Source organism: Elgaria multicarinata, chromosome 1 (assembly GCF_023053635.1).
Source record: "Elgaria multicarinata webbii isolate HBS135686 ecotype San Diego chromosome 1, rElgMul1.1.pri, whole genome shotgun sequence".
Taxonomy (NCBI): Eukaryota; Metazoa; Chordata; class Lepidosauria; order Squamata; family Anguidae; genus Elgaria; species Elgaria multicarinata.
The window spans coordinates 54,153,635-54,165,802 of record NC_086171.1 but is presented as its reverse complement, the minus strand read 5'-3'; the positions used below and the strand labels follow the sequence as shown (position 1 = coordinate 54,165,802).

General features: G+C 43.8%; 1 protein-coding gene across 1 annotated transcript in view; it reads right to left on the bottom strand.

The window, feature by feature from the left end:
* Positions 1–6,096, bottom strand: part of EFHB (EF-hand domain family member B) — a 28,584-nt gene extending 22,488 nt beyond the window's left edge. Inside the window, exons 1-4 of the mRNA XM_063128381.1 lie at positions 5,991–6,096; positions 3,848–3,910; positions 1,878–2,021; positions 138–318 (exon numbers count right to left, since the gene is read on the bottom strand). Coding sequence (XP_062984451.1) covers positions 138–318; positions 1,878–2,021; positions 3,848–3,910; positions 5,991–6,083 — 481 coding nt within the window. The 5' untranslated portion in view covers positions 6,084–6,096. The remainder of the gene's footprint in view (positions 1–137; positions 319–1,877; positions 2,022–3,847; positions 3,911–5,990) is intronic.
* Positions 6,097–12,168: the final 6,072 nt, after the last annotated feature.

The window sequence follows — 12,168 nt, the reverse complement described above, 5'->3', positions numbered from 1 at the left end:
ATTGCTTTGCTGCGACAAGTGTTCATATCAGAATACTGGTTCAGGTTGGAACATTTTGAAGAATGGTATATGGTAAACGATTTCTATCCTAAATGATAATATGCAATGACAATGTGGTTTAGCACTAGTTTCTCTACCTCGGAGGGTTGTTACTCCAAATCGAGTGTTAGTCACATCCAGTCCTTTAGGTAATCTTAGTGACTGATCGTGGGATTTCCCAACGGGAGCTTCACGGCTGCTTAAATAAATTCTTTCTTTCTTCTCTTTCAGTTTTTGTTGAAAGCACGTTTTGGGAGGTGGATTTGCCAGTGACGCTACCTGAAGAAATTTCACACCGTATGAAATACGTCAGATCTGCACTTTTAAATTACATCGTACTACACTAATTTCATTAACTTCACGGTACACTAGCACTGATTTAATTTTAAAAACAAACAAACTAGGACATACCTCACATTTAATGTCACCTTTTTGTAACATAACTTCCTGAAACTGCTATTTCTGAAAATGAGGTATTTAGAACGCCGAACACAATGTTAAATATGAAGTACAATTCAACTGCTGAAAGGTGGAATGACTAAAATGGCTATACGATATACAGTTATTTTGTTTCTAGTGGACATAATGTTTTTATTATTGTTAATGCTTTTATTGAGTGTTTGCTTTTGAAAAACAGATCACACACAATCATGGGATTTCCCAAGGGGAGCTTCACGACAGCTTAAATACATTCTTTCTTTTCTTTCAGTCAGCCTAAAGCCCGCCCACACTCACTCCACCTTTTTAAGAAAATGAGCTAAGAGAAAATGTATAGATCCCTGAATTGACCAAAAGGCAGTTTCCAGAGACAGAGGATATACTAGGGTGACCATATGAAAAGGAGGACAGGGATCCTGTATCTTTAACAGTTGTATTAAAAAGGGAATTTCAGCAGGTGTCATTTGTATATATGGGGAACCTGGTGAAATTCCCTCTTCATCACCACAGTTAAAGCTGCAGGTGCCCTGCCCTCTTTTGAATCTGGTCACTCTAGTATAGCTCCTGCAGCTTTAACTGTGGTGATGAAGAGGGAATTTCACCAAGTTCTCCATATATACAAATGACACCTGCTGAAATTCCATTTTCTATGCAACTGTTAAAGATACAGGAGCCCTGTCCTCCTTTTCATATGGTCACCCTAGATATACAATGTATGTTTTTGTTTGTTTAATGTATATCCCACCTTTCAGAAAATTGTTTTTACAAGACAGCTAAAAAGAAAAAATCCATCCTATCGGTTCTGTCTCTGGTCTCTTATAAACAGGCCGACACCATCTTGTCTTTGTAACAACCACCTCTTTATTCAGCCTTCCAGTACTTTCTTTACCACAGTGTGTAGTGCTCTTTATTGCCCCCTCTGGTAGACTGGGAGAACGCACCTTTGCCTATTTCCATATATTACACCATACATCTGTGGAGGTCAGACTGAGTTGTCTCTATTCCATAAGACAGAAAAGAGGTGAATGACAGTTGAGTGATGAGTAAGGAAGTAGATGGGAAGGAAAAAGATCTACCCCAGCTTTGTCTTTCTCCTCCTCCTCCTGTATCTATTCCCTTTCTTTGCTGCTTGCTGTGGTGCCTAAAGGGAGCAAACCTTTCTGAGCATATCTAACAACAAAGATCTACATGAAACTATTTCTGACCCTGGTTCAAATAGCCTATGTGCAGGGACCTGGATCACTAAATAGATGTTTAAGAAAGTATAAATTGTCTTTCATGGGAGAAACATAGCCCAGTTTAACGTTCCCTTACTCAGAGCTACACAGATATGTGTTTCACATTCATAAATTAAATGGCAAAGTCTCTGCTGAGAAAAAGAATAGGTTTGAAATTCTTACACTCTCTGAAGGGATGCTTTTTACACCATGTGTCAAATGTAATGCAATATCAGGATCGTTTGCTCGGCCATAAAATACTCTCTCTCTCCCAGGAGGAGGGTTGCTGGTGTTTCGAAACTTTTTTATAATAGGTGGAGTAATTGGCTGCAAGACAACAGGAAAACATTTTTAGAATTGACATTCCAGCAATTATCTTTATTAAAAATGAGAGAACCATGTGTCGATCCATTAGGGAAACAAAAATATCTAGAGCCATAGACTGGTAACACCTTTATTAGTACAAACCAAAATGTCACAACATAATGAGCAAAATTTCAGGCTCTCCAGAACTCTTGTAAAGGACCTGAAAACGATTGTGAATGACCAAGCATGAGTGCACAATAAAAGCCTCATGCAGTGAAGCCCAATACATTGGCCATGGCATCATCTGACTCACAGAGGGCCTGGTAGAGGCAATCTGGGCCCCCATCACAACCAGTTCTATACACCTGGTCTATAGAACTAGCTTCAACAACATGAGTCAGAGACCAAAAGTCAAAACAAAATAAAGCATAGTAGCCTTTATATTGGCAAAGCTGGAGATTAATTTCAGGTGGTACAATTGGTAGGGAATCAACAGAAGCCAGTCCGCAATCCATAGAAGCCACTCACTAACAGGCTATCAATGGCAGCTAGACATGATGGCTATATGCTACCTCTAGTATCAGAGGCAGTAAGCCTATATACACCAGTTGCTAGGGAATATGGGGGGGGAGGGTGATGTTGCACCGTGTCCTGCTTGTGGGTTCCCAATCGACAGCTGGTTGGCCACTGTGTGAACAGAGTGCTTGGCTAGATGGACCCTTGGTCTGATCCAGTGGGGCTCTTTTTATGTTCTTAGCATGTGCATTCCACTTTAGACTCTTGTGCAGCTAGGTAAGAATGTCAGATTTCTCTTTCCATGAAAAATGAATTTAGCTTTCAAGCTTCTAGAAATATTGTTACTGTTGTTTCTAAATAATGACAGCATGCTGGATAGCCTCTTAAACCAAAGTAATAAAATAAACATCACATGTCTTATATTTTGAAATATAGTTATGTCTAAGGCTACCAGTGACCCATGATTTGAATTTTTGGGATTTGCTGTGTTATGTTTTTGGTAGCATACAATGTAAAGCTGTGCATATTTATTGGAACAAAGTTCTACTACATTTAGTGGGGCTTACTCCCTCATAAGTGTCTGCACAACTGCAGCCTTAAGCAGGTTTGGAAGCTCTTTATCACAACAGTTAAAGCTGTAGGAACCCTGCCCTCCTAGCTATGATCAGACATCACATCTCTCAAGTGGAAACAAAGTTCTGTCTCTCTAGAGGTGAGAGGCTATAGTCTTCACAAATGTTTTCATGAAGCTTGCACTACAATACCAATCTACATCATACACTATTAAAACAACAGATTTTCCCCTAATGCCAGCGCAACTGAACAACTGGCAGCCACAATGGGAAAGATGGACTAAATTGGAGAAGACTACCAACATCCTGGATCCACTATGACAGCCTTCCCCAACCTGGTGACCTCCAGTTGTTTTGGACTACAACTCCCAGCATTCCTGACCATTGGCCATGCTGGATGAGGCTGATGGGAGTTGAAATCCAAAAAATCTGGAGGGTACCAGGTTGGGGAAGGCTGCATTACAGCCTGTACTAGAAACACCATCTGAGGCATCATTTCACACTTACACATGCCACCGCCCAGAGAGCTTCGGCTATTGGGCGGTATAAAAATGAAATAAATAAATAAATAAATAAATAAAGCACTTTTCAGCTTCTCTTGCACTGTTGTGAATATAATTGTGGGGTAGTAAGCCTATAATGTGTGAAAGGAGAATGTGTTGGGGCCCATTAGAAAGTAACAGCATGCAATGGTTAGTATACTGTATAGAATAGACAGGCGGATGGATGGATAGATAGACATAAATATAATGCACTTACCCGGGGTAAAATACCTGTCAGACAAGTAGCAGCGGTATCTCCAACAGGTATCAGCTTTCCAGCCTGCAAATAATACAAATAACATAGGAAAAAGAGCATAGGAAAGAAAAAGCTTATAAAACAGAGAATAATCTGCGTATGTATGTGAATACTTTGGGGGGGGGGGCATTCAAGCATATGCTTAATTTTATTTTTTATTATATATTTCCATAAGGTTTGTTTGTTTTGGCATGGTGTATGTTTTGCCTTGGTTTTGTGTATAATATTGTATGCACATTGCCAGTGTGTGCATGCACGTGTTTGCCTGTATGTGTGTTTCTGTGAGCATCCTCAGTTTGCTTTAAGTCAGATGGGCAATTTTTTGGTGCTTTGTGGGAACAAATATATGATTTGGCACTGGAGCTCAGACCCCAACTTTGCATTATACTCAGTTTCTTGGCCAAGTTATTTCTCTCAGAGCCTCCTCAGTTTGCCTTCTGTGAATTGGGCACTGAAATATGGGTTCAAAAGAGTGATTTATGTTTTGGAGCTCAGAGCTTCTGCCTTCCGGGAAATTGGTGTTTTATGATCTGTCACACCTGACATGGTAGCAATTTTGTGAGAGAACTCATGACACTCTCAAAATTCCAAATGTCCCCTCTGGCCCAAAAAGGTTTGATAAAACATAATAAGAATGTGTACCATTCCTCCGCATGGAGATGTCCAGATCCCCCAATCATTGATTTACCCTCCTCCACCCTTCCTGAGTCACCCTCCAGACCCACAAATACAGAGGCCTTTGTAACTGAGATGTCAGAGAATAGGTTGGGAGACCTTCCACAGGCAGGTCATGCACTCTCTCATAATATTAGAACCCAGGGTCATCTCGTGAAGCAAATTAGTGGGAGATTTAGGATAGATAAAAGAAAGTCCTTATTCACATAGTGCATAGTAAACTATGGAATTCACTTCCACAAGATGTAGTGATGGCCAGCAATTTAAAAGGGGATTGGACAAATTCATGGAGGATAATACTACCAATGTCTATTTATTTATTTATTTATTGGACTTATATACCGCTCCCATAGCCAGGGCTCTCTGGGCAGTTTACAGAAATTCTAAAATTAAGATAAAAACGAGTATACAAAATTTAAAATTCTAAAACACAAAACATACACACATAAAGTATTAAAAACCGTTAAAAAACTAAACATGTGGGTGATTAAGATGTGCCGCCATATGCCTGGGCAAAGAGGAAAGTCTTAACCTGGTGCCGGAAAGATAGCAGCGTTGGCGCCAGGCGAGCCTCGTCAGGGAGATCATTCCATAGGCACCAACGCTGCTATCTTTCCGGCGCCAGGTTAAGACTTTCCTCTTTACCCAGGCATATGGCAGCACATCCTAATTACCCACATGATTAGTTTTTAATCGGTTTTAATGTTTTATGTGTGTATGTTCTGTGTTTTAGAGTTTTAAATTTTGTATACTTGTTTTTACCTCAATTTTAGAATTTCTGTAAACTGCCCAGAGAGCCCTGGCTATGGGAGCGGTATATAAATGCAATAAATAAATAAATAAATAAATAGTCTGGGGGCCACTAATCCTGTCTGCTAGATGCTACCTCTGGTATCGGAGGCAGGAGGGTACTAGTGGACTCATGTCCTGCTTGTGGGTTTCCCACAGACAGCTAGTTGGCCACCCTTGCTCTTTGTCCTTACTTTTACACTGTGAGTTTTATTGTCCCCTGTGCCTATTTGGTGCGTTCTCTTCCCTCTCTGATTGTTTTATTATGATGATTTTATTAGAATGTAAGCCTATGTGGCAGGGCGTTGCTGTTTTATTCTTTTACTATGTACAGCACCATGTACATCGATGGTGCTATATAAATAAATAAATAAATAATCCAGCATGCTCTACTTATGTTCTTAGGGCTGGCGGGTGGATACTGGGAGCTGTAGTCCAACACATCCAGAGGGCCCCAGGTTGCAGGAGGCTGAGCTAGCGCCATGCCTCAGAACCACCTCTTGTCTGAGCCCTCCCCACCCCACGGGTAGTTTAGGAAGTCAGGGACGAGGCCAGCGAAAGGGCTGAGCGGCAGCGAGGCGGCTCTGTAGCGCTGGAGGGGCGAGGGCGGGAAGGAGGGAGGCGCGCAGACCCAACTCACCGTGGGGAGTTCGGGAAATCGGTCGACAAACTTCCCCTCATACGCTTGCTTGACGGCTCCGTGCAGCCCCTTGACAGGGATCCCTCCCACCATCCTGGCGGGAGGGATCCGCTTGGCAAACGACGCGGAGGCCTTCTTAGCAGCGGCGGCGGCGGCGGCAGCAACAGCAGCTTCAAAGAAGACGATGTTGACTCGGGTAACCTAGCAACAAGGCCATAGCAACAAGACCTCTCTCGGCCCACGCCCCGCCCTGCCTACATTCCGCCCTCGTTGTGGTCACTTGTGAATTCCCTCTTCACTCCCAGGGTTTATTTGTTGTTCATGTAGTCCTAACTAAAATACAGTCATTACTAAAAGAGTAAAAGTGAGACAGGGGCAGTAGCAGTAAGCCTAAACCCTCACAAGTGTCATCAGCACAGGGCGGGTGTGTTGAATTAAGTCCCGACTGCGAGTGGTATGGCTAGTCTTGTCAGGTGCAAGCACGGTGGGCGTCACAGGTGAAGGCAGGACAGCATATCAACCCAGTGCGTGGCTGCTGTAAAGAAGGCAAACTCCACATCAGGCATTATTCGAAACAAAAATGGAGAATAAAACTGCCAGTATCATACTGCCATTTTACAAATCTATCCACACTTAGAATACTGTGTAGAGTTCTGACCACCACTTCTAAAAAAAGATTTTGTAGAGCCAGAAAAAGTGCAGAAAAGGGCAACTAAAATCGTCAAAGGGCTGGAGCATCTCCCCTATGAGGGAAGGTTACAACAGCTGACTTTGTTTATCTTGGAGGAAAAGGAGGCTAAGAGGAGACATGACAGAGGTGTACAAAATGATGCATGGTGTGGAAAATGTAGCTAGGGAGACATTTTTCTCCCTCATAATACTAGAACCCGCGGGGCCATCCCATGAAGCTGATTGGTGAGAGATTCAGGACAGATAAAAAGGAAGTATTTCTTCACACAGCACATAGTTAAACAATGGAATTCGCTGCCACAGCATGTGGTGATGGCTACCAGTTTGAGTGGGTTTAGAAGGGGGTTGGATAAATTCCTGGAGAAGTTTAACCATGGCTACTATTTATTTATTTATTTATTTATTACATTTTTATACCACCCAATAGCTGAAGCTCTCTGGGCGGTTCACAAAAATTAAAACCATCATAAAACAACCAACAGGTTAAAAGCACAAATACAAAATACAGTATAAAAAGCACAACTAGTCCTGATGGCTATGTGATACCTTGAGTTTCAGAGGCAGTATGCCTACATACACCAGTTGCTGGGAAATATGGGTGGGAGGGCGCTTTTGCACATGTGTCCTGCTTGTGGGTTCCTGATGGACAGCTGTTGGCCACTGTGTGATCATAGTGCTAGACTAGATGGACCTTTGGTTTGACCCAGAATGTCTTTTCTTATGTTCTTATTTCAGGCATTGGATGCAGGAGTACAGCTCTCTTCTGCTCATCACCCTCAGACAGTCAGATGGTATGGACAAATCAATCTCTGGAACAGCATCTGCATTGTTATACAACCTATCCTCAAGATAACCGAGCTTCACTATTACCCATGAATGTGTTTGCCTACAACAGTGCTGTTCCTGCATCTATGCAATGCAGCTCATTCTTAAATTATATTTCTACCCCTGGTACTTCCATAATCTCTGCTCATGTACTGCTTTACAGCAGATGACCAATTCCTAGAAGAGTTACATGTGTACAGAAGGACTCTAGAGAAGAATAGGAACAAGCAAAATAGTTGTATAAGGCCCCTGATGATAAGAAAAGAAAACCAGGCCAACACCTAAAAATAGGACATAAAGTTTGGCTCTTCACCAGGTATCTCAAAACTGTTCAAGCCTGTTAAAAGCTGGATTATCAATTCCTGGGACTTTTCTCCATAACTCAGATCAGTAATCCCATAGCTTTCCATCTCCACCTTCCTAACTCCATCAAAATTCATACAGTGTTCCATAGCTCCTTTTTAGTACCCTTCAGACCCATATCAGTATTTAGCACCCCCACCTCCAATACAAAAAGATGGAAAAGAAGAGTTTGAGGCCCAGGATATTCTGGACTCCTTGGTACAGAGGAGTCACTCCAATATCTAGTTGACTGGAAAGGTTACAGACTAGAAGAATGCTCATGTGAGCCTCCAGGCATATCTAGGCACACCAACTCATCCAAAAATTTCATAAATGATACCCATCAAAGCCTAGACCAAGTCAGTTGAGATGGGGTGTGCCTCGAGAGGGGGGTAGTGTCTTGTACCCCAGTTTTGAGGCTTCATAGTACCCTGTGGATGACTCAGATTAAGACAAAACACACATAATTCCACCTCAGGGGTAATCCCCAGCACCCCTCTATACCTGCATCTTCTCCTGTTCTTCAGCCACCAGGAACACGAGACTACAGAAACATGCCAGCCCTTAAAAAAAACAAACCCTGCAGTTAGTATGCAACGTAGCTGGAGCCATTGAAAGACCTGGCTCGGACAGCTTTCTTAAGGCCTATCTTGACTGCAGACCTTCACCTGAGCAGCAGCTCCTTGTGGGAGAAACTTCCAGTCAGCACTTCTTGCACAGCTTTCTCCAAGGTCTTGCCCTGCCTCCAGCCTTGCCTGATGTAAATACTGCCTTGCTCAGAATGACCCAGAACAAAAGTGAACACTCTTCTCTTGGGCTTGACACTGAATGAGAAAACCCATTCCTAAAGCTTCAGGGGAAGCATTCAAAGCAAATACTCCTCCCTTCATCCAGTTCATGGGAACATCTTCATCCTCCTCCTGCAACTTTATCTCCATGTGGCAAAAAGAAAAGTGCTTGTGCTTGGAATTTGATGAGTCTGCAATGGGAGGCTGAAAGCTCCATCACACTGGGGTTAACATGCTCCCTACCTTGGTGTTTGTAAACAAGTCACATGACCTCATCAAGTGATCCCTCCCTCTAGGGTACGACTTCTGGGCATGGGGTCAATTCCAGTCACCCACATGTACAGCAGGGGTCTACACCCTCATCCTATTGGTTCATGGGGGTATGACAAGTTCATAGAGGAGTCACATTACCCCATCTGGTGATCACTCCTTCCAGGGCAGGGCTCTGGAAGCGGGACTTCCAAGGATGAGGTCGGACCTCTGGGTGAGCCTGAGTTAACCACCTGTCACATTAGAATAAAATGCAGGGCATACAGTTCTATGTGATGTAGCCTTTTTCACTCCTATATGTTTTGCTTAGTGCATGGGGGGGGGGGGGAGATAAGACCTTTCTCTGCCCCATTGCAAGCTGCACTGGCCACAGACACAGTGTCCTTATGCAGCAATCAATGGGGAACAGGGAAGAAAGGAGTACATCTCCAGAAAACACCATGGGAGAGCAACTGCTGGGATGCTTAGGCAGTCTGAGCCCTCTCTTTTAGGACTAGAAGGAGACATTCAGTCCAGAAAGGCAGCCGTTGCAGTGAGAGGCAATCTAAAATTGAAGAGTCCTCAGGCTGATGTTCAAGAGCAGGTGGGGGAGAGGCTTTGCAAATGCTCTGCAACAAGGGCAAAAGCAATTTTATGTTGCAGCAATGTATGTATATTTTCAAAATCATGCAAAAGAATAGTCCTATTCTGCACTACTCAGAACTCACCTTGGATACTGTGTCAAGGTTTGGACACCACATTTGAAGAAGGATTCAGATAAATTGGAATGAGCTAAGAGAAAGACAACAAAGATAATCAGGGATCTAGAAACTCAGTCCTACAAGGAAAGATGGAAGGAATAGGTAATATTTAGGTAATTTAGGTAATAGGTAAGAGAAGACTGAGCAGCACTTTCCAAGCACCTAAAGGGTTGTCCTATAGAAGAGGGCCATAATCTGTCTTTTTGTCATCTTAGGCACAAAATAATAGGCTTAAGTTAGAAGAAAGCAGATTTCAGTTGAGCCTTGGGAAAAACTTCCTAATAGTCACAGCAGTCAGATAATGGAACCAACTTCCTATGGAGGTGCTGGGCTAAAATGATTCAGGCAGAGACTGGACAGCCGTCTGTCATGATATCTTGCACTGAATGGGGTTGGCCTCAATGCCCCCCTTCCAAGTCTAGGATTCTACAATTTGTCAGAGGATTTTACTTGGAAGGGAATGGCAATGAAAGGGTAAAGCGCTCTCTGAAAGTCAGTAAGGGTGGTGATTATACAGTATGTGGGTTTTTTATGGGCACAGTAGACCTGCCCCAGTTCCCAAGACCCACTGGAGGGTGGTACCCCTGGTATAGAGACTCCCATCTTGCACAGAGATGAGACGAAACAATCAGCTTCTCTGAGACAAAGAGTTGTTTGTCTTTGTTTTTTATTGCATAATTTTATTGATTTTATTGTTTTAATAATTTCATATAAACTGCTTTGTGAGGTCAGTCTATAAAGCAATATATAAATACCTTTAATAAATCATTATCCAGTTGATCATTGTGTGCATTAGGGATGTGCTCCGCTTCTAATCGGACCGGCGAATTAGAAGCGGAGTGGGGTGCTTCGCCTCCCCTTAAGGCGGAGGCGAAGAGGATTGGGGGGCCGGCGGAGCGTGGCGAAGAGGATCGAGGTGAAGGCGGATCCTTCACCTCGATCCGGAGCTCCGCCGGAAAGGTAAGTGGGGTTTACCAGGCCCTGCTGCTGTCGCTGTCGCCCATGTGGTGACAGCAGCAGGGCCCGGTAAACCCCCCCTCCTCTCCCTTACCTGCCTCCGTCCGCGGTCTCAATTGAAGAAGCCGACGGACCGCGGACAGAGGCAGGTAAGGCCCCCCTCCCCCTTGGTCCCTTACCGGGCTCTGCCGCCATCGCTGCGCGGGCGGCAGGGCCTGGTAACCCCCCCCCGCCCTCCTCTCCCAGCCTTACCTGGCACCACTCGCCTCCACTGCGGAGCTCCAATATGGAGCCGGAGCTCCGCGGCGAAGAGGAGCGGAGTATGGGCGGAGCGGAGCGGGCCGATCTGAAATTTTCGGATCAGCCCGTGGGGCGGAGCGGTGGGTCCGTGCACACCCCTAGTGTGCATGCTTGATATCACAGCTAGTTCTTGGAAAGTCATTATAGCAGCAATAAGTCTGGTGACTGTTCCCCCCCCCCCAATGTAATCCCATGTTCCGTAACTGCAGCGTTGTGGGGTGATGGAAATCATGGGATCTCAGTTCAAACAGTAGTGAAGTGGATGAGGGCAAAAATTGCTGACCCCAAACTACCCTGATTAGCTCCTCTAGTTGAGGGGACCTTAAATAGAGGACTGTACTCGACAGCCATTCAAATAGAGAACTATCTTCAGTAAAACAGCAGTCCTCTCCACTCTTATTCTGGACTTTGCAACATGCCATCCATTGGCACTAATGTGTTTACAGATACCTCTTGTCATCCACCAAGCTCCCTAAATTTAATTTTACTACATCCAGGCTTTTTTTTTAAGTGTGTGTTTAAACCTGGAAGGCTTAATGCATTGCCTTATTTATTTGAGTTCAAAGGAGTGGTTTTGTGTTTTGAAGCTTTGACCCCCACCTCTGCCTTGGACTTAAGTTCTTGGGCAAAATTTTTTTAGCTTCATCTGTTTGCTTTCTGGGAACTGAGTGTTTGTGACCAGCCATTAGGGTGACCATATGAAAAGGAAGACAGGGCTTCTGTATCATTAACAGTTGTATAGAGAAGGGAATTTCAGCAGGTGTCATTTGGATGCATGCAGCACCTAGTGAAATTCCCTCTTCATCACAACAGTTAAAAGCTGCAGGAGCCCTGCCCTATATTGTATCTGGTCACTCTAGACAGGGCTATTGCAGCTTTAACTGTTGTGACGAAGAAGGAATTTCACCAGCTGCTGCATGCATAACAATGACACTAACATTCCCTTTTCAATACAACTGTTAAAGACAAAGCAGCCCTGTCCTCTTTTTCATATGGTCAGCCTACCTGCCATGCTCACCATAGCAGCCATATTTGTGTGTTTTTTTAATGGACAAGGTACTGCAAAGAGCTACACCAGTTTTGTCTAGGGTGTATTACACTATTGGGGTTTCTGAATGATTCTGTGCACCCTGCCAAGATTTCAATGCCATTTAAGCACAATACTCCATATCACTGAATGAATGTTTGCAGGCAATATGGTATAGGTAGCATTTAAGAACAAAACTGACTGGTTTTATGTCTCTACAAGAGGCCAAATACAGCATT